The sequence below is a fragment of the Periplaneta americana genome, chromosome 11 (genome assembly GCF_040183065.1).
Source record: "Periplaneta americana isolate PAMFEO1 chromosome 11, P.americana_PAMFEO1_priV1, whole genome shotgun sequence".
Classification (NCBI taxonomy): Eukaryota; Metazoa; Arthropoda; class Insecta; order Blattodea; family Blattidae; genus Periplaneta; species Periplaneta americana.
In genome coordinates, this window is record NC_091127.1 from 111851224 (window position 1) to 111875290 (window position 24067).

The window sequence follows — 24067 nt, forward strand, 5'->3', positions numbered from 1 at the left end:
CAAAGCTTGATGAGCTATCAACTGTCCCAGTCCATAGTTTGATCCAGTTCATTAAGAACATCAAACTATTGGACTGTTAGGATATTATGACGGGGATGCGCAATAGATCCTTTAGGTCGCGGTGCTAGGGCTATTATGGCACTTCCCTTCTTAAATTCAATTTAATTCAATTCCCTCAACCCAATATGAGCAAATGCTGGGAAACTATCTGTGCTGGACCCCGGACTCATTTCACCGACATTATCACCTTTATTCAGACGCTAAATAACCTAAGATATTGATACAGCGTCGTAAATAACCTACAAAAATTAGCAGTGTTGCCAATACATTTCAGGGAAAACTGCAAGGCAGGAATGAAGTTCCCCTGAATTCTTATGCTATCAATGCAAAGAAATGTTTCTTTGCACTGTGAGAAGTTAAGTAACGACTAAACTCTGCATGCCAACTATTCTTTTCCGTTAAATAGTACATATCTATAATCCGGTAGAACTAGCCGAAAAGCCACTAATATGGCAGCATTGGGACTAGCAGGTGTGTCGTACTAATGTACAGCCTCAACCGTCCATTCTACGTTGAAAATTCAAGCACATTAAATTGAAAACTACTGATTTCCAACAACTTTATCTTCTTTCCATTTTTCGCTATCTGCACTAATAACGGAGTTTGTCTATGTCGCGTGACTTTTGAATCATTCTGTATACACACATTTTGTTAAGAAAATACTAAAATCATTTACCTTTTTATGGGGAAGGTACTCAATAATCTAAATGCTATCAGAAAAATATACATATATGCACAAAAGGAGACTTGCCAGTGGCATACCCCTGGAAACCCCGTTTAAGGATGAAATCCAAGTACAGACCGAAACAGGCCACTAGTTCTATACTCGTGATGTGACATGACAATGCTATAGTTATATGAATTTTTATCAATTAAATTTTGGAATTTACATTTGTGTGACAAAAATATTAAAAATACACTTTCGTACGAAAAATATTAAAAAGCTATATTGTAAAAAAAAAAAAAAAAAAACAATGATACTGTATAATGCTGTAAGAAAAAGAATATTTCAACCATTGCGAAAAACATTAATAGGCCTATACACTGTTAGAAAGATATCCAACAAACCTCCACTAAGTTCAACCCTAGATCATATATACCCAGATTGTTCGGCCTTATAGGCTTTGAAGATAACTTTTGTCAGGTTTTCTATGCTGCCATCTAATTGTTACATAAGGAGTCACGTCATAACTCCCATTTGAATTGCATTAGATACTGTACTGCCATCTCGTGTTTGTTTATGGCGAACAGGTGCCGATCCTGGCGGTTGATCTCTTCAAAGTGCTACCGATTTATTACAGGGATGAGATATAGTGAGGGTCACATAAGAACAGTTCCTAAACAGCAAATATTGCCGTCTTGTCAATGTTGCCAATTGTTACTAGATATTACACGATCCTTCGTACTAAATTACCTATTTACTTACCGTACTTTATATTGGAAGGTTATTCTAAATAATTCAATAATTGTAACATATTTTCGTAGACAAATTATACGAGAAAGGAATCAACATGTCAAGTATTTTGTCTGGCAATACGAAATTCATTAGTTTGACTAAACAATTGACTCACGAGACCTAACCTAAAAATGTATTTTGTTTGACCACATGAAATTATTAGTACTAACTCCGAAAACGATTAAACAATTGACTCACGAGACCTAACCTAAAAATGTATTTTGTTTGACCACATGAAATTATTAGTACTAACTCCGAAAACTTACCCGACTATAGTCTTGAATTATAACCACAACGCAACACATAAAATAACTATTATGTATTAATATTAATACTGATATTAATTAATTATTAGTATATTCAAATTTCACTAGCTTCCAGTAACAGGCTCAGAAATCTAGTACAATTTCAATGTCATGGAACTCCAGTACGACAAATATTGTCGATATTTGTCTCAGCTACAACATACCAATTACAAAATCACTACCATTTGTAGTATTTGTCAGTATCGAAATTCGAAACGAAGTTGGCAAAAAAAAAAAATTCAACCTGCAAACTAGTAAATCGCCACAATCCACTAGCATATGTAGTAATGGTGGAAAAATGGTTAGGTTTCACCCTTACGGTATGAAGTAAGCTGACCCGGACTATATCTATTATATAATAATGATCTAGGGTTAAAAACAAAAATTATCCCATTGTAAAGTAGATATGAAAAATCTCGCATCATTGTAACGAAGAATCCAAGATAAGATAATATACCTCTTCTGGAATGAAGAGATATAAAGTACAGTTACTGTGAACTCACCTCGAAGGTCTGCACTACTTGCGGAGGTAGCTTCTTCCCGTTGAAGGCGGCGACGCGTTGGAAGCAGCGGAGGGCGTGCTTCACGCGGCCCTTGCTGAGCAGCCAGCTCGCGCTCTCGGGCACGCAGAAGTAGAAGCCGGGCACCACGATATTAGGTATCGTAATTACCAGCAGGAAAAGTCGCCAGTTGCCAGCCCAGATTGCCACCCAAGGCACGGCGATGCAGGCCAGCGTGTGGAACACGCCGATACACAGATTCAGGCCCAGAGTCCGTCGATTAGGCCGCATGTACTCCAGCACTGCCAAAACAACAGCCAGGGGTGAACAACGCTATCGCGCTGAAATTGGTACGAAGCTCTGTGACACCGCCCGAGAACTGCAATATCATGTTTCTGTATCAATATTTTGCGTTCATGAGTGAATTGTAATTATACAATATTACCATTAGAACATGATGAGAAGATGGTAGCGGTATTGTTATTCTCGGATTTTTCCCTCGAAGTTACTATTGATCTTGTGATCATATAGACTAGAGCACGGGTGCAGGGGTACTCAACCTTATGAATACTGCGGGCCAATATTTAAAAAAAATTCTTTTGGAGGGCCGCACACATCCTCCAATAATAAATACAATTTATATAAATTTCTTACTTATTAGTGATTACTGTAATTTATAGTCATTAATAATACAAGTCTGTTCAAATATTTGTTTTACTTTAAACTTTGAAACTTTACTTTCGAGCCGCAGGTTGTGCACCGCTGATTTAGAGTGATGGCAACGATTGAGGGAGGTTATTGGTTAATAATTATGCTCACTGAAACGCATTTCCTTTTCAAATGATGTTAATTTCCGGGTATTGCTGGTGTTCAGTGATCGGCGTTTTCACGATAAAAAAATCGCGAGAGTTGACGAGAGTGACTTGGACAATGAGAGAGGAAACACGCTCGTTCAGATTTATTTTATTTTAGTAGGTTATTTTGCGACGTTTTATCAACATCTTAGGTTATTTAGCGAATGAAACGAAGGTGATAATGCCGGTGAAATGAGTCCAGGGTCCAGCACTGAAAGTTACTCAGCATTTGCTCATATTGGGTTCAGGGAAAACCCCCAGAAAAAATCTCAACCAGGTAACTTGCCCCGACCGGGAATCGAATCCGGGTCACCTGGTTTCGCGACCAGACGCGCTAACCGTTACTCCACAGGTGTGGACTCATTCAAATGGTTGGTTATTTTCTTACAATAGGTATAAAGAAGCGAAAGGCGCTGTAAAGTTCTTTACAAAGCCAACAATAAGTTCCTGGGATGAATCCGAGAATAGGATATAGCAACGGAGGAATGAGTGGCTGAGAAGGGAAAACCTTCTACAAATCCGCTTTGTTCTTACGAAAATGATAGCGGACGATGACAATAACAGCTTCTTACGAATTATGTGAAATTGGTTCTTTACTGCCAGACGAAATTGGTCAGGCCAACATAAATTAGAGCTTCTTGATCATATTATTTTGTTTTTATGGTTCGGTATTCTTGAGCTATTTTTGCCCATTCCTGACGAGTGATCTTTCAGATCGTTTCCCTATATCTATAATAATTAAAATATGCTGGGGAAATCTTGGAGGTAGTAAAGATTTTCGAACCTAATATAGTAACGACTTGGGGCTTATCAGCTACTTACCTGAGGATGGGATCTAGCTGTCAGGGTTGAAGCAGGATGTCCAACTGTCTGCGTGCCACGTGGATAATCATCGTGTATATAGGGCGAACAATGGGCCAATTTATTTTAAGCCTAAGTGTAAGGATTCGTCCCGAATCCGATCCTCGAAAAAACCTATTTTGCCGCTGTTATAAGTTTTCAATAAAATTAGTCAGTTGTCATTTAATCTGCTCTTCCTTATCGCTACCGACTGCACATGCAACCAGCATTCTTGTCAGGATTTCAGAGTTTGGGTGCGAACAACACAATTTTAAGGTCAAAGGTGAAACAATAATATTAGGGCATATGCATCATATCAAAACTGTTAAGTCCAATCAATCAAGACCATAGAAACTAAATATTATGGTAGGCCTACTAGTGTAATTACATAAATGTTCTATTAGCTTCTAGCAATATAATAATAATAATAATAATAATAATAATAATAATAATAATAATAATAATAATAATAATAATAATGCTTGAGCCATCGTGATTTTTTTTTACCGAAGGGAAAGTTATAACTGGTAACATTTATAGACATCTTTTCATTTAAAACCTTTGGGCTAGAGCGTGGTAACTGCTCGATTAATGAGGGCAACAAAGCATTATACAGTTCAGAGTTTGCAGTCTCAGAAGTGTCTATGTTTTTGTGCGGGGTAAAGAGATCAGTTTTACGGGCAAACTATGATTCATCATTGAATATATTACAGTAAGCTTGATTTTAGTCTGAATTCTAATAGAAATTTCTTCTTTTGTATTGTCAATCAAATTTGTTTATGCCCCTATGGATTTAAAATAATTAAATCTTTCAAATGTATGTGTGTTAATGTGTGAGTAATTCCTTAAAGGTGAGTTTCGAGAAACTAAAAATATTTTGTCTCTCAGTTGTCGATATTAATTTGGTATGCTCCATTACTTGTTACAAGTTTCATCTACACTGTAACACAGTGGTCGGCAAAAATACAGCCCGCATTACACAGCAAAGGAGAAGGTGGGAAACACCTTCACTATTGCAAGTTTTCAGTGCGCAGAGGCGGACAGTGAACATACCCAAACTTAGTTCCAGGGCCGGGTATCGAACCCGGGAACTTTGGCTGAGCGCGCCAACGCTCTACAGACTGAGCTACCCAGGAACTATACCAAACCCCGGCTCAATTTCCCCCCTTATATCCACATACCTTAAGGGGAGAATGTAGAAATGTTTGGTGACAAATTTCAATATTTCTAACATTATAATCTGAAAAATCCAAGAATGATTAAAAACATTCTTGTCTACTAGTGTGCAAAATTGCCTGATGCTACCTTAAATACATCCAGAGAAAAAGGTACATAAAGTGCACCAATTTAACATGGCGGAGATAGGGACCTACCGATACCTACATTCTCCCCTTAAGTGAGCTGACAGAACGCCAGAGCCCAGCATTGAGTCCACACTTATTGTGTGACATAAATTTGTGGTTTTCTGTTATCAAAACAGTAACGCGATTATAGAAATCTGGCTTTTTCAGGTACAACTCCGTGTGAAGCTGACTTGAATAATTTCAAATTTAAGTCGCATAGTAAGTGTGCACTCAATGCTCGGCTCTGGCATTATGTAAACCCACTTAAGGTATGTGGATGTAAGGAGAAAACTGAGCCGCGGTCTGGTATAGTTCCTGGGTAGCTCTGTCGGTAGAGCGTTGGCGCGCTCAGCCAAAGGTCCCGGGTTCGATACCCGATCCTGGAATAATTTTTTCCTTGAAGTTATTCAAGTCAGTATTAAAGGGGACTATACCTGAAAAGGCCAGACTTGTATAATACCCAAACTGTTTAACTCTGAATGAACAAGTGATGGCTACGGAAAGGGATATCATACCTTACCCCTCCACCCAACTTGTGTATTAAGGAGTTGAGTTGCCAGTCAAGAAAGGCCGACTACTGTTGTAGTGTAAGGCGACTACGTTGTTATTAAAGTGCTAGTGAACTGGACTATTTTACGTTATTTTTAAAAACAAGTTTGTGTGCGTTAGACGAATTGAATCGACTTTTGCAAAAAGGGCATATGTTACATTTTTGTCAAAATCGGTTCTTTCGTGGAAATTGTAACTTAATGGATGGCCACATCGACATTTTGTTCCATGCCTCATTTCAGTATTATTATACATTCAATATCTTATTATCTGCAAAAGGTAACTTATTAATAAGTATTTAATGAATTTCAATCTTAAGGCATATAAACTTGCAAATATTTATTTGCTATTTAATAACAATATATGAACGTTTTCGCCGTTTAGGGCATCTTCAGATATAACAAAACATTATCTGGACCTATAATAGTATATTATGCAAATAACAAGGAAGATAGAGAACAATATATGTGATATATTACTATTATAGGTCCAGATAATATGTTTTGTTATATCTGAAGATGCCCTAAACGGCGAAAACGTTCATATATTGTTATTAAATAGCAAATAAACATTTGCAAGTTTATATGCCTTAAGATTGAAATTCATTAAATACTTAATAATTATTTACCAGGCATATTGATATATTAAAATGAATTGTAAAAGGTAACTTGTTCTGTACCTGTGTCCTATTTGTGAAAAATGAAATATTTATTTTTGTCATACTTCTCCGGTATTTCAAAGCAAATTTTAATCTCTCATTTGGAAGGTCGCAAATAGATGTATATAAATAATGAGTTACCTCGTGATGTGAAAAATTTTATCTTCTTCAGCGATGGATTTAGTCAAATTTAATGACAATAAACTCATGAATTTTATAAAATATATTATGAAATATTGAAAGTAGCTTCAGAAGGCAATATATCGATTAACTATGATAAAAATAATCAATACTGTTCTAAGAGATATACATTATAATAAAATATTATTTTCTTTTCTTTATTTTACAACATAATTATCTGCAAAAAGAACATAGGTCACAATATATTGTTTTGTATGTAGAGCCAATTAAGAGTAAATTATAACATATGAAGGGTTGGCGGGAAGAACGATGAGGGTCCATAAAATGACATTTTTAGTTAGAGGTCCCATCTATTTGATTATGTTGAGAACTAATAGAGACTTACATGATTATTACAAAATTTCCAGGTGCAAAAAAAAAAATTAAAAGTAAATGACATTACGCATACGAATTAAAGCAGAGGGTTAGAGTTCAAGGGCCATATTCATAGACATTCTTAGCGCGGGCTTCTGGTGGATGATCAGGGAACTAACGTTTTTCGTATTCATAAACCAGTGTTAGGGATATGATATGATATGAATCCTGTACAAGTAATCAGTCGATAGTCGGGGCTAGTTTAGCACGCTCGTAGTGCGGGCTAGCGAAATGTCTATGCATAGCACCCTAAAATTCATTTTTCTCTAAAGTTTGCTATTTGGACCCTCATCGTTCTTCCCGCCAACCCTTTGGACCCTCATCGTTCTTCCCGCCAACCCTTCATATATCAGTCACATTTGTAGCTAACTTCATGTAACAAGAATATCAAGTTCCAATTTTAAGTTTCCTACCTGCTATTATGCTTTTCTTGAAGATCTCAAAACGTTAAATTTATAACATGTGTCCTTTTTGCAGAAGTCGATTCAATTATGTTTCTGATTGTTTCAGTACATACTATAAATGGTATTACGATTGGTGGAGTTCCTTGTGGAACAAGATGGGCAAATATATGCTGAGTATTGTTGATATCGCCAGCTAGGTTTATTAGGCAACTTTTGTAGTCCCTGTGCACGTTTCCATAAACAATTCCGAACTGAAGCTATGGCTCAGTTTCCCTTGCTAGCAGTCTGCTACGTAACTCATGAATGAGCCAGGAACCCAATAATGTAATTCCATAGAAACTATGCATAAAGAAACCGTTTGATTGCTTGATAACTCACCTATAATGTACATCATGACAAAATTGTTATCAGTAGCCAGACCAGTGATCATCCTGCAGAAGGAGAACTCTGGCAGTGCCGATGTGAATACTGTGGCTACATTGCCGCAGAGGGCCAGCATATTGGCAAGGATAAGGACTGGCAGTCGGCCGACGTGGTCGGACATGATGCCCAGACCCAGTGACCCCAGCACAGACCCCACGAAGAACATGGACTGAGCCACTGCCGGCTTCCAGCTATCATCGCACACCCAGTCCAACTATGAACAATAAAGCGGTGCAATTGCATGTCAATATAACTTACTTCATTATTATACATTTTATATATTAACTAAAATAACAGCTGGTTTATGAAAATTCACAAGGTACATTCTTCCATATTGATTTCTCCTTATTAGTTCACATGTCTTGTTCTCCATGAGAATAATCTTATCATTCAGTTTGAAAGAGAAATCAGCAGAAACTAACATTAACGACCGATTACTTACACTGCTAAGTCTTGGTTTTTCTGAATCGACGCATGCGACGTGCGAGGCTCGCCTCGCACAAATCCGGGCTACACGAGAGATAGTGAATGGTTTCTATGGCTACGAGGTGCGCAGACCTCGCATCTCGTAGTTATAGAAACCACTCGCTATCTCTCATGTAGTCCGGATTTGTGCGAGGCGGGCCTCGCACGTCACGTCGCACATCGCATGCGTCGGTTCAGAAAAAAACAAGGCTTATGAGGAACTTAAGTTTCTTTGTTCGAATAAATTCGTCCTGATTTTGGATGGTTGGTGCACGTAGATATTTGCGTTTTGCCAATATCGCTAGTCCCAAAGAAAAGTGACAACTGAAAAAATGCAAATTTTAGTTTTGTGTGGAAATTAATAGCAGACAGCCACTATTATTTACAGGAAAAGTTTATAATTCAATGTAGAATACTGGCCACAAGCAAGGTCTAGTGCCACTTTTCTTCTAGTAAGGGAATGAAGCCGTTGTTGAAGGATCATGTCATGTAGAGTTACAGCGTAAGCATTAAGTTAAGTGTGCGTGTTTCAACAAGAAAGATAACAAGTATAAATTGAGTTTTATGGTAATCTTTTTTGGAGAAAAACGTCACTCTTTATTTGAGACTTTGTCTGTAATAAAGTGAACATTTTTATTAATCGTATTATTTAAAAAAAGTAACAGTTTTTGTGGTAAGGTGACAATTATTTTAATATAATTTAATATTATTTTTAATACTTCCATATTATTTTAAAATTATGTCGCTTTTTACCATTTTGCATGGATTAAGTTAATTTCTTACCAAGTTTTTTGTCGCTATTATTTTTCTGAGTAAACAATTTTTAACCATGAAATTTTGAACTGTGAGAGTTTTCGATTGACTAATTGCTTCTCTATCACGGAATGAGCATATCTGTACAAAATAAAATTAGCCTACATACTCGTCAGAAAGTTGTGTGGCAGAAAAAGATGAGCATTTATACGTAAATCCCTTGTACGAAAAGCAATATTGAAGTTAGTGGATAAGTTTAATAAAACAGAAGACGTCATGTGTTTACAAAAGACAATCTTGATTAATTAGAAGCTACTTTAGAACGTAGTCCTCGAAAATCTTCTTTCTACAATTAATCTTATTTACTTATTGTCTATTGTGGAGAGATTATAAATGTGGCATAAGTGTTAAATAAAAATAACAATTAGTCTTAGAAAAAAGTTTTGTTGCACAGATACTTTGCTAAGTCTCAGAAATGAGGCAGTGCGCATGATCAGAGGACGAGCTACCTAGTTCACAAGAGAACGACTAGCTGAGGTAATAAAATTAGTTTTGTTTCATTTCTGGGACTTAAGTATCTGTGCGACAAAACGTTTTTCTAAGATTGTACGTCTTCAAGACGAATACGACAACGCAGTGAATATCTCACCAGTCACCATTGCACCACTTTAATGAAATCTCACTCACGACTACTCAACATAACTGTCCTATTTGAAAAATAGTGGGTATATTTATGACGATTTGAAGACTGACTCAGACATTGCTTTCAGCAATGTGCTCAAGGACGAATAAGCGAAGTGAAAAATTTAAAGTGTCTTACAAGATTTCCTATGCGGAACAGAATTTCAGCATATATGTTTAGAACAATAGAAGAAATAAGTAAAGTACATCAGCAACATTTTTGGCAATATTGTTTTCAGAGCAGCGTACCAAAGAAAACGAGTAATTCAGAACAAAAAGCAGGGTTTACTGTCACTATTAAAAAAATGTATTCCAAACATGTATTTACCTATATTATATAAGGACCTCGCCGTCCTCCATTAACGTTAATAAATAATTATAATGATCTGTAACTTTGTACTCATTTTTCATTATGTACCAAGTGATTACACTGATTACCTATGTAAGCATTTCAAGTTCATTAAAATTAACATTTGATTGTGTGTTGTAATTAATAATAATAATAATAATAATAATAATAACTCCAAAACTATATAATAATATAATATTATTTTAACTAATGGCGGGTACTACGTGACTGACATCATTCACCCATGTGATATGTAGACCAATTTACCAATAGAGTCGTTGCCCAGGGTGCGTCTCGCGATGAGACGAGATGATTATGGAGATTTGTTGGGATGCCACAGGGGAACCGGACTTCCGGGAGAAAACCCCTGCGTTACCTGGACCACGGGCTTGCCCAACACAAATTCTAAATCGGGGGTACACCGGGGATCGAAGCCAGGTCCACAGGATTATAAGTCCAGCGCTTTAGCCACTAGACCACCATGGCGGCTGATTTATAATATATTTTATAGTAAAGGTGACACAAGTACAAATAAGGGATGAAAATTAGGCCTATACCTTTCAGGAGATGATATTCAAGTTAGCTATGCTCAAAACAATGGCTTCCTTACAAAGTGTGCGTGAAGTACACTTTTTACCATGAGAGGAAAGTAGATGTCTGGCTTCATAATTTTGCTCAGTACAAATTTACGAACATTACCTTTTTTTAAATTTATTCTCCCGAAAATTCGCATTCTTTGAGTTGTGTCGCTTCCTTCCGGTCTAGTGATTAGAATATTTTCGTTACTTATGTCACTTCCTGCCCTAGCTTCTAAACAAGTAACGTCTTGACACTTAAAGCCACTTCCATCTAAACGAATACCTTATGTACCTACTTTGTTGTAATTGCTATTTTTAGATTCCAAAACGTCTTAAATCTAGAGTAATTATCGATTTAAGAGACAATTCTTTAGAAAATAATTTATTATCACTCTGAATAAAGTACTTTTGGGGAAATAATATTTAACTAGCCACCGGCGTAACTCAAGTCTGTTAAGGCGCTTGCCTTACGAGCCGGAGTTGCGTTCGGGCGCGGGTTCGATTTCCGCTTGGATTGATTACCTGATTGGGGTTTTTCAGAAGTTTTCCCCAACCGTAAGGCAAATGTCAGATAATCTATGGTCAATCCTCGGCCTCATCTCGCCAAATACCATTTCGCTATCAATGATTCCATCGACGCTAAATAACCTAGCAGTTGATACAGCATCGTTAAATAACTAATTAAAAATACCTACACATTTTCTTACGCAGGAAAAAATAAAGTAAGATTCCATTTTGGGTAAATCGTCGTTTTGTCTCATTTTGGCTCAAATTTTAGAATATTCTAATACTGATGTTTGAGTAAAAATTATACTTCATGTGCATACTTTCTAGATAAATGAATTTATATGAAATATATCGATCCACTAGTTAGAAACAACAACTGTATACAAACGCATACAGGTCATGCGAAAAACCACTTCTTCGGTACGAGTTGCGGTGAGTACGTGTACTTTAATGAAAATGTCGAATTCATTTTTGCAGCATTACGATACTTTATCTGTACTTCGTACAAGGAGACAGTAAACATGTTTTGACATCCTTTCAAAATGTCTGTTACGCGACGTTCTAGGAATAGGCACTTCAGTGATCGAATGGTTATACAAGAGAAACATTTATTGAAATGTTTACGAGCTACAAGAAGTGACGAAGACTGCAGTAGACTACGTACTTTCTAACCATCCGGTATACTGGTCCACGATTCAGGAAAAAATTGCATTCAGTAAAGTTACAAATATTTTCTTGGCAGACTGTGATCTTGGCTACGTTCCTAAATTTAAAAGATCGCTAGAAACGCAGACGTAAGTCTGTTATTTTGCTGAAAGTAATTTCCTTGAAAACACGCTACTGAAAAATCCTTCATCACATCAAGTACAGTAATACACTAAAACAAATAACCCTAAGCGTTTCAACTTCCTTAGAACGTTGTAGACTGCTACAATAATCACAATAATAGTAATAGTCACTGGATTAATGAACAGTTACATCTTGTATTAAAGTGACAAAACATGTAACCACTTCATTTTTTATTTTCTTATTTGTATTCATTTATTATTAAAATAAGCATCAATCAAAATTTGTGATTTAGGTCTATAGCCTGTTCCAGTTCAACAGTCCCGAGTAGAGCCTTTCAAGTCTTATTAATTCTCTGATTTGTACTACCATGCTAATTTTTTATATCTGCTGTTTTTTTTCATGAAAATATTAAAACATTGTAGTGTATGTGTAAGATTATTCTATAGTAAGTTCCCAATTTGAAATGGCTGTATCTTCTGTGCGCATTAAGGGGTTAGGTACAGCTTACAGCAGTAAAATTTTGGAAATATTCATTTTTTTCCCTACATTACTGTATCTTGTACAATAACGAAAATTACTACGTGTAAAGCACTGTCCTTCTGCTATAAGAAAAAAATATTTTTACAATAAAAAAATTATTTACATTTTTTTCCTTCAAAATTCAGTTCACTGTGCAGTGATAAAGCGTTTCCCACATAACTCAAAAACTATCCAACATCGTGATGAAATTTTTTGTGTGTATTTATGCATGTCATATCTACAATATGATGCAAGATCACTTCTCTACCTTTGATAGATTGATAAAAAATAAATTAATTTAAAAAATGGTCAAATATCAGTATTTTATTCTAACACAAAATAAAAAAAAAATTATTTATTAAGGAATGTAGTTGAAAGAGCATGATATTGTAAACATGAGTTTCAGCAATAAAATAAAAGAGAGAAAACATGAAAAAATTAACAAGTTTATGAGTTATGAGGGAAAAGCTTCATTACTGCACAGTAAACTGCCAACATTTTGAATTCTGAAATATATAATTTTTTTTAAATCGTAAAAATATATATATATATTTTTTTTTTCATATAGCAGAAGGACAGTATTTTACACATCCAATTTTCATTATTGTACAAGATAGAGTAATGGAGGAAAAAATATTGAATATTTCCAAAACTTTTATTGCTGTAAGCTGTACCTAACCCCTTAAGAGTTTGGTTTCATATAAATACCATGATGTTCTATAAGAATTGGCTTTTTTATGATATGCATTTCGTTGCTATAGTAACAGTGTCACCCTTGTATAAACAGTTGTGATTAAGAATACAGACAGCAATAATTTTTACAATGGTTTTGTCTTTACGAGCTCTTATTGGCCTCGTTCAGTGCCATTACGAATGCAATAGACAATATCCCAATGCATTGAGAAGATTTCGAACACTACAAGGATTGTGCAAAATCATTTCGTAATCTGGTGAACAAATTTGAAGGAACTGGTTCAGTTACCGATAAAAATCGATCGGGTAGACCGAAATTAGTAGAAGACGAGGTGACTGCGGCTCTAGTTTTACAAGAAGTCCAGGAAGTTCATAAAAATGCTGCATTTATAATGTTTGTAGTGCTAATAAAGTTGCAAAGTGTTTGGAGATGAGTTATCTAACAGTGTGGCGAATTCTGAGAAGACAACTTCGGCTCTATCCCTATAAAATGAAAATGCAGTTTGAACTCAAAGATCAGAAGCAGATTCGTGTCACTTTTGCTTTGCAAATGTTAGCATTGAACGAAACAAAACCATTGTAAAAATATTACTACCTGTATTCTTAACCACAATATAGGCCCACAAGTGTAACACAGTTACCACAGCAACGAACTGCATATCGAAAAAAAAAAAAGCCTTCTAATCCATAAGAGTAGGCCTATTTATATGGAATCAAGCCGTTAATATCGAAGATATAGCTATTTCATACTGGGAACTTACTTTAGAATAACCTAATATATAAATATAACATATCACTTAGACTTTAGAGTGTTCGCTCTTCAATTCAGTTGATATTTTCGTTTTTATAACCGATATACAAAAGTTCATCCATTCACATTACAATATAATTTCGATTGGCTTTTCAAAATCGGTTTGTTGTCAACTCTGTATGTACTTTCATTCATGTGGGAATGGGAATGACTGCCATAATATTAAAATATTTCATCAGTTACGGTTTTGTTCTTTTTCGGCTTTTTGTTGTAAAATATTTCAGCATCAGATACGCTGCAGGTATGTTGCGGTCGTCCTAATTTTTATTGAGATTCTTTAGAGAGATCCATTCACTAGTCAATATCGGATACACTGCAGATGTGTTGCAGCTTGCCCTCATATTTTCCGACAGGCCTCTGTGGTTTCATTAACATCAGACGATGTCATACAGAAGACCACAGACAGGCCTATTTGTCATCAAATTGACGATCTTTGTTTGAAGGATAACTCACAGGTCATTTTGCTTGTAGACTGCTTAAAAGTGTCATTAAGTCAGACATAGGATCCTAAACTTTATTTCCCTTTCAATGGAATTTTCAAACACAACACTCTAGGCTGCGTTTGAAGCCGCTAACTTCGGATCTAATTCGGATGTAAATGAAAATTATTAGCCATTAGACCACTATGGTAAAGGTAAAGGTATCCCCGTAGCATGCCATGAAGGCACTTGAGGGGCATGGAGGTACAGCCCCATGCTTTCCTTGACCTCGGCACTAGAATGAGATGGTGTGGTCGGCACCACGCTCTGACCGCCTTTTACCCCCGGGAAAGACCCGGTACTCAATTGTATAGGAGCTGAGTGAACCTCGGGGCCGTTCTGAAAGTTTGGCAACGAGAAAAAATCCTGTCACCACCTGGGATCGAACCCCGGACCTTCCAGTCCGTAGCCAGCTGCTCTACCAACTGAGCTACTCGGCCGCCCATTAGACCACTATGTGCAATAATTAAATGGGATATTATGTTTTTTTTTTTTTTTCATCCTCAGTTAATTCGAGGCATGCAAAGGCTATTGTCCCCATGACAATCGTGTGATTATTGCGTATTGATTTGCGTCTCGTTCAAATTACAACATGGTCTCATAACCTGGCGCGGGATTCAGTCCCGCACACTCCTCCGGGAGTTGGAGCGTTCGAATCCGGCTTTTGGTGAAAATAAGGAAATGATTAATTGCCGTGTCCTTCCTTCCCTCCCTTCCTCGCCCTCATATCGGCTGCGTATTTCTGGAAAATATGCGTTCAAGGTGGCCAAGTACAGTCGGATCAGAATCACGCAGCGAGTTCCATGCTACTATTTTTCGACGAACAGATAAGCTTACACTCCTTGAGTTTACGTATCAACTGAAGAGCTCTGTTGAGGTTATTCAGTGTAAATGATGCATATGATATCCTGGAGTAACTGAGGATACATTAACAAGACCCCAAAGTTGAAGACTATGCTGGTTTGTTCGACAGATCTCATACAATAATATTAAAATTTGTATAACATCTATGCAAGAATCTTTGTAGGTATCTTCAAACTCTTTCGTGAAGTTTATCCTTTGGTTAATGTTTCCGTAAGTTAAGTTAATCATCACCGAAGAGTTATGTCCCAGAAAAACCAAGGCTTAATTTATTAAGCATTACGACTCTGGCGAGTTGTATCGCAGTTAGCGATTTTATTTGGGCTACGGTCCCACATCTTCTGCAGTATTACTGTATCAAGCGAACTACAATTCCCGAGGGAATATTTCACTAGGATATCTCACTGGAGTCCCTGTGCTGTTATTGTCTTAATCACGTTACACTAGGGTTATTTTTTTTTTTTTAATCTTGTTAAATTCTCCTGGCAAGGCTCCATCTCAGTGGGGTTAAGGTCCCGGTAGAGTAACGTCTCATTCATTTTTCACCAATTTACGTCCGTACTCGATGGATTTTTGTCACGATTCATAACGTTTCATCAGGTTAAGGTTACGTTTTACAAGAAAGGGATATGCTTTTGAAATCACCGATCTTGACGATTATTTTAGGTAGTATAAAAAGCGAAATTATGCAATGCTCAAAGATTTCCGAGTTGTTAGCACAGACAGCTGTAGTCTCCACGTGCGTTACTTCCTCCACTTCCCGCCATGCAGCTTAATAAGCAGATGCAGGGGCGTATTTTGCGGACTACCGGGGCTACCGGCGGTAACCCAAGGAAATTACAAAAGAAAAAGTTTATAACATAACATAATGTAATAATTTTGTATTATTAGTTTTATCACAGTAATTAAAATTAAAGTAATTGTTAGATTTATATGCACTCTCTGCTCGCGAAAAGAAACAAGTTGTCAAGGCGGCATCGCTAGAGAAACCGCTGCTACGAGAGGTAGCCTGTGACCGTTCCGCGCACGCTGTCCTGTCGCATAACTGCCCGTCCCCCGCTCCCTTCTATTTCCATGATGCAGTGTAGGCCGGGCGAGTTGCCGCTCTCGTGATCGGTTTCTTCGCAGGCGCGAAGCAATAATACGCTTAGTACGCTAGCTCATGAATGTGATTGTGTTCTTACAGTGCAGTATTTTAAATTTGTGATTTGTTCGAGTGTCTAAAGAGTTATATTAATTGTGAATTATTAAGTTTTTAATTTCCCAATTAAGTGATATTGTGAAAAATATGGCAGAGCAAGTTTCTGGAGAGGTTTGTGTTGAAAATGACTGTGTAGTAGAAGGTTTATTAAAAGTGCCTTTTAACCGTCGTACATATGTACAACGAGAAAGTTGAAATTGTGAAAATGGAAAGACCAACTCCTGAGTTAAATTTGTCCATGGACGTAAAAGAAAAACAGCGTGAGTACACGCCATTTTCACTTCAACATCATATGGTAATTGATAAATGGAATTGGTTGTGTAGTAGTTCTAAACTGTCTAAACTATTTTGCTGGCCATGTTTATTATTTAGCCGCGAAACTAATGTGTGGTCAAAAGAGGGGTTTTCTAATATGGACTCCCTTCGAACGGCAGTCCTAAAACACGACAAATCAAAAGCTCATATTTGTAGTAGCATGAACTTTGCAAACTCTGGGAAGACAAGAATTGATTTACAGCTAGATAAGCAAAAAGCTCTACACATCAACCAACACAATGCTCTTGTGAAAAAAAAATCGGGAGTTTTACTGCGTCTTATTAACGCAGTCTGCTTTCTAGGAAAACAAGAATTGGCTTTTCGGGGTCATAACGAGAGTGTGGAATCAGACAATAGAGGAAATTATATTGAATATTTAAGTTCCTTAAGTGAATTTGACCATTTACTGGCCAATCATCTTGAGAGTTCAACAGTATTTCGTGGTACTTCTCCTGCAATTCAGAATTACTTAATATTTGCTATACAGTAAGTGGGGTTATGATAAAGAACATAAAATCTGAAATAGAAGAAGCACCTTTTGTGGCCATTGTTGTTGATGAAACAAGTTACTGCTCTAATCAGAGTCAATTGTCCACTGTTTTAAGATACGTCGACAGTACTGCCAATGTTCAAGAACGGTTTATAGGATTCACAAATGTCAGTTCGGGCAAAATTGCTGCTGCTTTGTTTCAGCATGTGGAAGGTGTTACAGCAGAATACAATGTCGGCAGTAAGTTAATTGCACAGACATACGATGGTGCTTCAGTTATGGCGGGAAATATTAGTGGCTTAAAAACAAAAGTTCAAGAAAAGTATCCTCAAGCACTATTTGTTCATTGTTACAGCCATGTTCTCAATTTAGTTTTGCAACAGACTACTTCATCCATTCCAGAATGCCGCATTTTTTTCAAAACACTGTCGGGTTTAGCTGCATTTTTCTCATCATCTCCTAAAAGATCAGAAAAACTCAAATAATTTATGAACAAGAAACTCCCAAAAGTAGCACCAGCTAAATGGAATTTTACATCTCTGTTTGTAAATACAGTAAAGTAATACAGAGAACAACTGACTGCTTTCTTTGAAAATATCATTTGTAATGACTGAAGAAAACTGGGATGATGATGTAATTGTGCAGGCTCAAGGATATTTGTATTTTTTCACACAGTTTCAGAATATATTTTTTCTTGAAGTCTATGCTAGAGTGTTCGCACAAACAGATGTGCTCTACAATATTCTTGAGACAAAAAGTCTAGACATAGCATACTGCTTGCAAGAGGTATCAAAGTTAAAAATTACTATATCCGAGTTCAGACGTAGTGGGTTTCCGTCCATATGGAGTAATATGGAAAATGAAAATTCTTCAGCCAATACAATGGAACCACCATTCAAGCGAAGAAAAGGAGATAATGAATTGAAATACAGGCAGCTGTATTACAGCATACTAGATCGTATACACATGGAAATTACCGACAGATTTTCTCTACGTTGAAGAGAATAAAATCCTACTGTAGATCAACTCATACACAAGAACGTTTATCTCGCTTGGTACTGATATCCATTGAAAAGTCATTTCTACATAAACTTCGCAAGCGGCCCAACTGTAATTTCAATGACGAAGTCATCAACGTATTTTCGTCCCAATCAAGACGTCTGGAATTCACATATAAATAGGTAAGGAATTTTATTATAGGGATTTTAAAATATATTTTGTGTAATAATAGGGTCAGTGGTAGCCCAGACCCTTAAACCAGTATACGCCACTGAGCAGATGTCAGACTGATAATGAAAAGGTTCCGTGTTCCAATCCCCCATTAGTTTTGTCATGTTATTCTAGGTTTGGAATCTAAGCAGTATTTGTGAACGTGTTTATCATATGTTTATATTCAATATAACAGAGAAAGATGCTTACTTTTCTTCTTCAGTACAATGCCTTACTGTGAAAGACACCGACAAAATATTATCTTTTCCTGTTTACATCCATAGACACGTTTGTGTCTCATGGAGTGTAAGAACATGACATTGTAACTTTCGCCAACACTACTGTGACTATTTTCCTTGATTAGAGAAGCAGCAGTATTATTAAAATAGAATTTATTGACAACATCGAGAATAGTTGTCATCGTCTTCGCATAGAAATGATTACTACTGTCATTTGTCACTGAAGTTTCGGTGATTTATGATAAGCGAATAAATTTAAAGAACGAAATGTTATACTGCTAAAGTTTCTTGAAATAAAATAAACATATTTGTTTCTCGCTAAGTGTTTAATAATTTTGTTTTGGATGGTTATATACCCATCTAAATACGAGCTATTAGATCTCGCAAGCAGGGAATACCGACGGATAAAATAATGCGATAAGGAAGAGCGGGCGACAGGAAAGGTCACGAGATAGCTTGAATGATATTCAAGAGTACAGTCGGAAGAGAAATGACATCGATAGAATCAGTCTTGCGTTGTGATAGTTACATTACGACTTTAGTTTGTTCCATTGCATGTAAATACATGTCTTGTATCGCACGATATTATTTAATTCGTAAACATATGTTGCGCGTGTAATTAGCTTCGAATTTTTCTCTTGCTACGTTCTTTATTTCCACAGCGATGTCCTTACTTGTTCATCTTCTTGAAAGAGACAGTACTTCCATCGGCTCGTACCTCTCCTCCCTCGGCGTGTCTACATACAAACGTCAAATCGTTCCTTGCGCGAGCTATACATGCTCTCAACACTCGCACGGTGAAAAAAATGACAGACAAGGAAGACGAAACATTCAAAACTCAAAACTTGAAATCACTTCATTATCAGTCCCTCACGTACGTACAGGTCAATCTGATGAAGTTGTAGGAAGGGAAGCGTATTAACATGTCTTACATTTTTCCAGTATCTAGTTCTATTATTTAAGTATACAGTATTTTATCTCACATAATTCTAGTTTTATTTGATCACTGGAACTGATTCCATTTCTGATTGAATCCTTCTATTTCAAATAATGTATCTCATCTGGTAAGTTCCCTCTCCTCTTGCACTTATCTTTTTTACTAGTTCCAACGATCTCAGTCAAACATTTCATTTGATCTTCTCTTGCTAATTCCGTGATCCTCTGACTTGATGGTCAAAGAAGTTGGTAACATCTGAAAATACCCCGCTGCGAGAGTTTTTCTGCCTATCTTTTAGAATTGGTTAGAAATAAACCTACTTATTGTTTCAGAGTGAGAAGTGATTTTATGTTGCTGTGAAAGTTATTATCGTCTATGACGAAGAACAGGTTTAGTGTATGACGTAAGATTGTTCGTAAAGACAAATTTGGTTGAAAGTATGAGATTTGCTCGAAAATTCTCTGTGTATCTCATATGAGTACTGCACAAATTAGTGAAGAAAGTTCACAGAAGTGGTAGTTATAATTGAAAAAAATACACCAATGTGTTTTTAACGAAGTTGTGGTACAAAAAGAAAGGATATACAGTGAGTCACTGAATTATTCGGACACGAACGGTATAAGTGCACTAAGGACATTTGTCTCTCTACACATAACTTTTGAAAGGAAAAATATAATTCTTTACTCTTGTCACATGTATACAATCATATCTTAGTGAAAAATATGCGTTAATATTTATAAACAGAAATAAAATTTACAATAAATTAAAACTTAAGCCATTCTTTGGTTAACAAAATTATTCGGACACTGGACCTTTATAAATGAAATTAGTTCTGTATACGTACAAAAAAAATATTCAATACCTGGTTGGCCTCCCTTTCATTTTTATAACCTCTGCTAATCGTTCAGACATACTTTGCACCAATTTTCTTGTGTAAACCTTGCACACGTTTTGCCATTCTTCCTGAAGCCTCTCCTTAAGATGATGTTTTGATTTTATTGGAGTTTTTCTTACTTGTTTTTCCAACCTGTCCCATAAATGTTCAATCACATTCATGTCTGGAGACTGCGGAGGAGGATGGAGTATCTTTGGGCAGTGGTACAGCAACCAGAGTTGTACAATATAGGACGTATGCTTGGGGTCATTATCTTGGTAGAATGCGAACCGGTCATGAATCCCCATTTTTTCCGCACTTTGTTGTAGATTATCCTTCAGGAGTTGAAGGTATGAATACTTGTCCATTTTTCCGTCAATGAACACTAGATTACCAACTCCGCTTGCGGACATACACCCCCATACCATTACGCTGCCGCCACCATGCTTAACTGTTGCTTGCATATTTTGCTCGCTAAACTCTTCATTGGGTCTTCGCCATACTGTAATCTTGCCATCTGATCCGCTGATATTAAATTTACTTTCGTCTGAAAAGATAACTCGATTCCACCAATCCTGATCCTTTTCTAGGTACTCTTTTGCGAACAGTAGTCTTTTACGCTTGTTTCTTTTGTTGATGTAGGGCTTGTTTCTTGCCACCCGGCCATGAAAATTGTTTCTCCTGAGAACTTTTCTAACAGTCTCGGGATGGACTTGTTTCCCTAATTCTTCATTGACCTCAGAAGCAATTCTTGGAGCACTTAATCTAGGATTTTTTTTTACCTTCCGTATTATTAACGCTTCTTCTCGCATAGAAAATGTCCTTGGACGTCCTGAGTGAGGATACGATTCAAGTCTGTCTTCATCTCGGAACCTTTTAACAATATCCGCCACTGTGCTCTTCTTCATCTGTAGTATATCGGCTATGTATCGGTAGGATTTTCCCCTTGCATGGTGGAAGACCACTAACTGACGCTGCTCGAACGTACTGTCTTTTCCTCTACGCCCCATTTGTTTCTATCCACTACACAATACTGATCTAATGAAGGCACACACTGTTACTGACTGTTCGTGTATCTGACTACATTATTCTATATATTGGTGTCCGAAAAATTATGTTGACGTCATATTATGGCGTATACGGGTTCGAACCCCACTATTGCTTCCTAATCAAAGTATAAATATACATTAAACCCATTGTGTACAATCTTTGAAAAGGAAACTTTCCAACAGATCACTTAAAATTCTTTATTTATACTTTTTATAAATGTGACCGTACTATTTAGTAATAAATGGGCATTGTCCGAATAATTTAGTGATTCACTGTATGTCTTCCGGCTGTATCCACAATAGAGATGGTAAAAAAAGCTGGAACAGTTTTTTGAAACTGTTTCACAATTGAAACTGTTTCGATACGAAACAGTTTCGTGATGTAACCTGTTCCAACTGTTCCAAAAGGTGTTACATTGCTCCAGTGGTCACTTCAACGTTCCACATGGTTCCAAGAGATAAACAGTTCAATTTCTAAACAGTTTTCCTCTTCTTTGCTGTCTGCAAAGGCCACGTGTAGCGCTATAATTGAGCTTCAATCGAAAGTAGATATAATATTATCTATGTTCCACACGGCCTTCGTGCAACAGTAGCCTATGTAGGATCGAGCAATTTAATTGTACGAATTACATTCCTAATAAATCTGATACTAGCTGTCCTTTGATGGAGAGTATGTTTATGGTGCCCTAACATAGTGTTAATTATTATTAATATACTGCGAAAAATATAATCGGCTAATGTCTTATCGTTATTAAACTCACCTAGGGTTATATGTGTTATTTTTACTAAAATCTATACATTTTGAATTGTAGTTATCTACCCTTAACAGTAACCTACGAGAAATCACTTTCGTCGTCATAATACATTGAAAAGCTGATTTAAAGACGATTAAAGGGCTTTGAAACATGTTCCTGAAGCAGATGAGAGGTTGAAACAGTTGGAACTGATGTTGTAAACATATTCTTATGAACCTGTTTCTTTGAAACTTATTTTGGAACAGCTTCGTTCATGAAACAGTTACAGTCGAAACTGTTTCTTAAAAAGAATAGTTTACCCCATCTCTAATCCACAATCAGAAACGAGAAAAACTAGCTTCATCGCCTGAATGATTGTTTTTTTATTTATTTAACGACGCTCGCAACTACCAAAATTATAATCACATGCCGGTGTGCCTGAATTTTGTCCCGCAGGAGTTCTTTTACTATGCTGACATGAGCCTGTCGCATTTAAGCACACTTAAAATGAATCCATAATTCATGTGAGAGTCTTCACCTCGCTGATGATGCTGCGGTATCCGTCTGTGAGGTTATAGTCCCAACCGGCGTCGCAGTGCCGCAGCGTCCAGTTGCTGCCGCGCCAATCGGGCGTCCCGTTGACAACCTTGACGGTGGTGAGGTTGACGTCGTAGCGCGAACAGGAGGGGTCTTGGGGAGGGGTCCACACGTGGTGCGCGTCCTCGGGCGACACGTGGGGCAGTTCGGAGATATGGCACCAGTACTCGGGCTGCACGAAAATGAAGAGTTGTCCGAAGTAGTCGAAGGTGGACAGGATGTTAATGACGCTGAACAGCAGCATCAGCAGGTACTGGTAGCGCCCGAAGTCGCCCGCGTGCGACAGCATCTTGTCCACGTCCATCTTGGCGCCTGAAACACCAACAAGTGCATTATTAAGTTACGTTCTACAGGAAACATGACATAAGATTAACATTGTTCAACTAAGCGAGCGAAGTGACAGTAGTAAAGAACTGGACTTGCATTCGGAGGTCACGGGTTCAAATCCCGAGGCAGACCAATCTGATCGGAGGTTTTTAGTGGTTTCTTCGGACGTTCTAGGAATCTAATTATTAATAGAGTAAATGACAGATTGATCCCCATTTCCACTATAAAAGAAAGCTCTCAATCCCTACTCACTGCACATGATGGACCTATGTGATATGACCACTAGATGGCATGAAAGTAAGCGGACTGGCCGACAGACGACAGTAATCCAATGTATCAATAATAAATGTACAGTACCATCCATAAAGTATGAAATGACTTTGCAGTTAAAGAGACTACAAATGAAACATTAGACAAAAGAATAATCTATTGTAATTTTAATACCCATGTTGGATCCGATAAGCTATATTGAATTGTCAAATATTTTTCATATAAGACCGTCATAAATTTCTCATTTGATATAATAGTGCAATATTTTATTTCATGATAAACGTTTTCGGTTTTTTAAAAACCATCATCAGATCATCATTAACCCTTAAAATGAACAGTTTTTACATTATAAACAATGAAAGACAATGGATTACATTAAGGTAAATCATGTTG

General features: G+C 36.9%; 1 protein-coding gene across 5 annotated transcripts in view; it reads right to left on the bottom strand.

The window, feature by feature from the left end:
- The window catches only part of LOC138709257 (organic cation transporter protein-like), a 320694-nt gene that overhangs the window by 10804 nt on the left and 285823 nt on the right, over window positions 1–24067 (bottom strand). For all 5 annotated transcript variants that reach the window (XM_069839906.1, XM_069839908.1, XM_069839907.1 and 2 more), the window contains 3 exons: window positions 23019–23389; window positions 7903–8161; window positions 2325–2623 (listed from right to left, as the gene is read on the bottom strand). In XM_069839906.1, the coding sequence (XP_069696007.1) occupies window positions 2325–2623; window positions 7903–8161; window positions 23019–23389 (929 nt within the window). The remainder of the gene's footprint in view (window positions 1–2324; window positions 2624–7902; window positions 8162–23018; window positions 23390–24067) is intronic.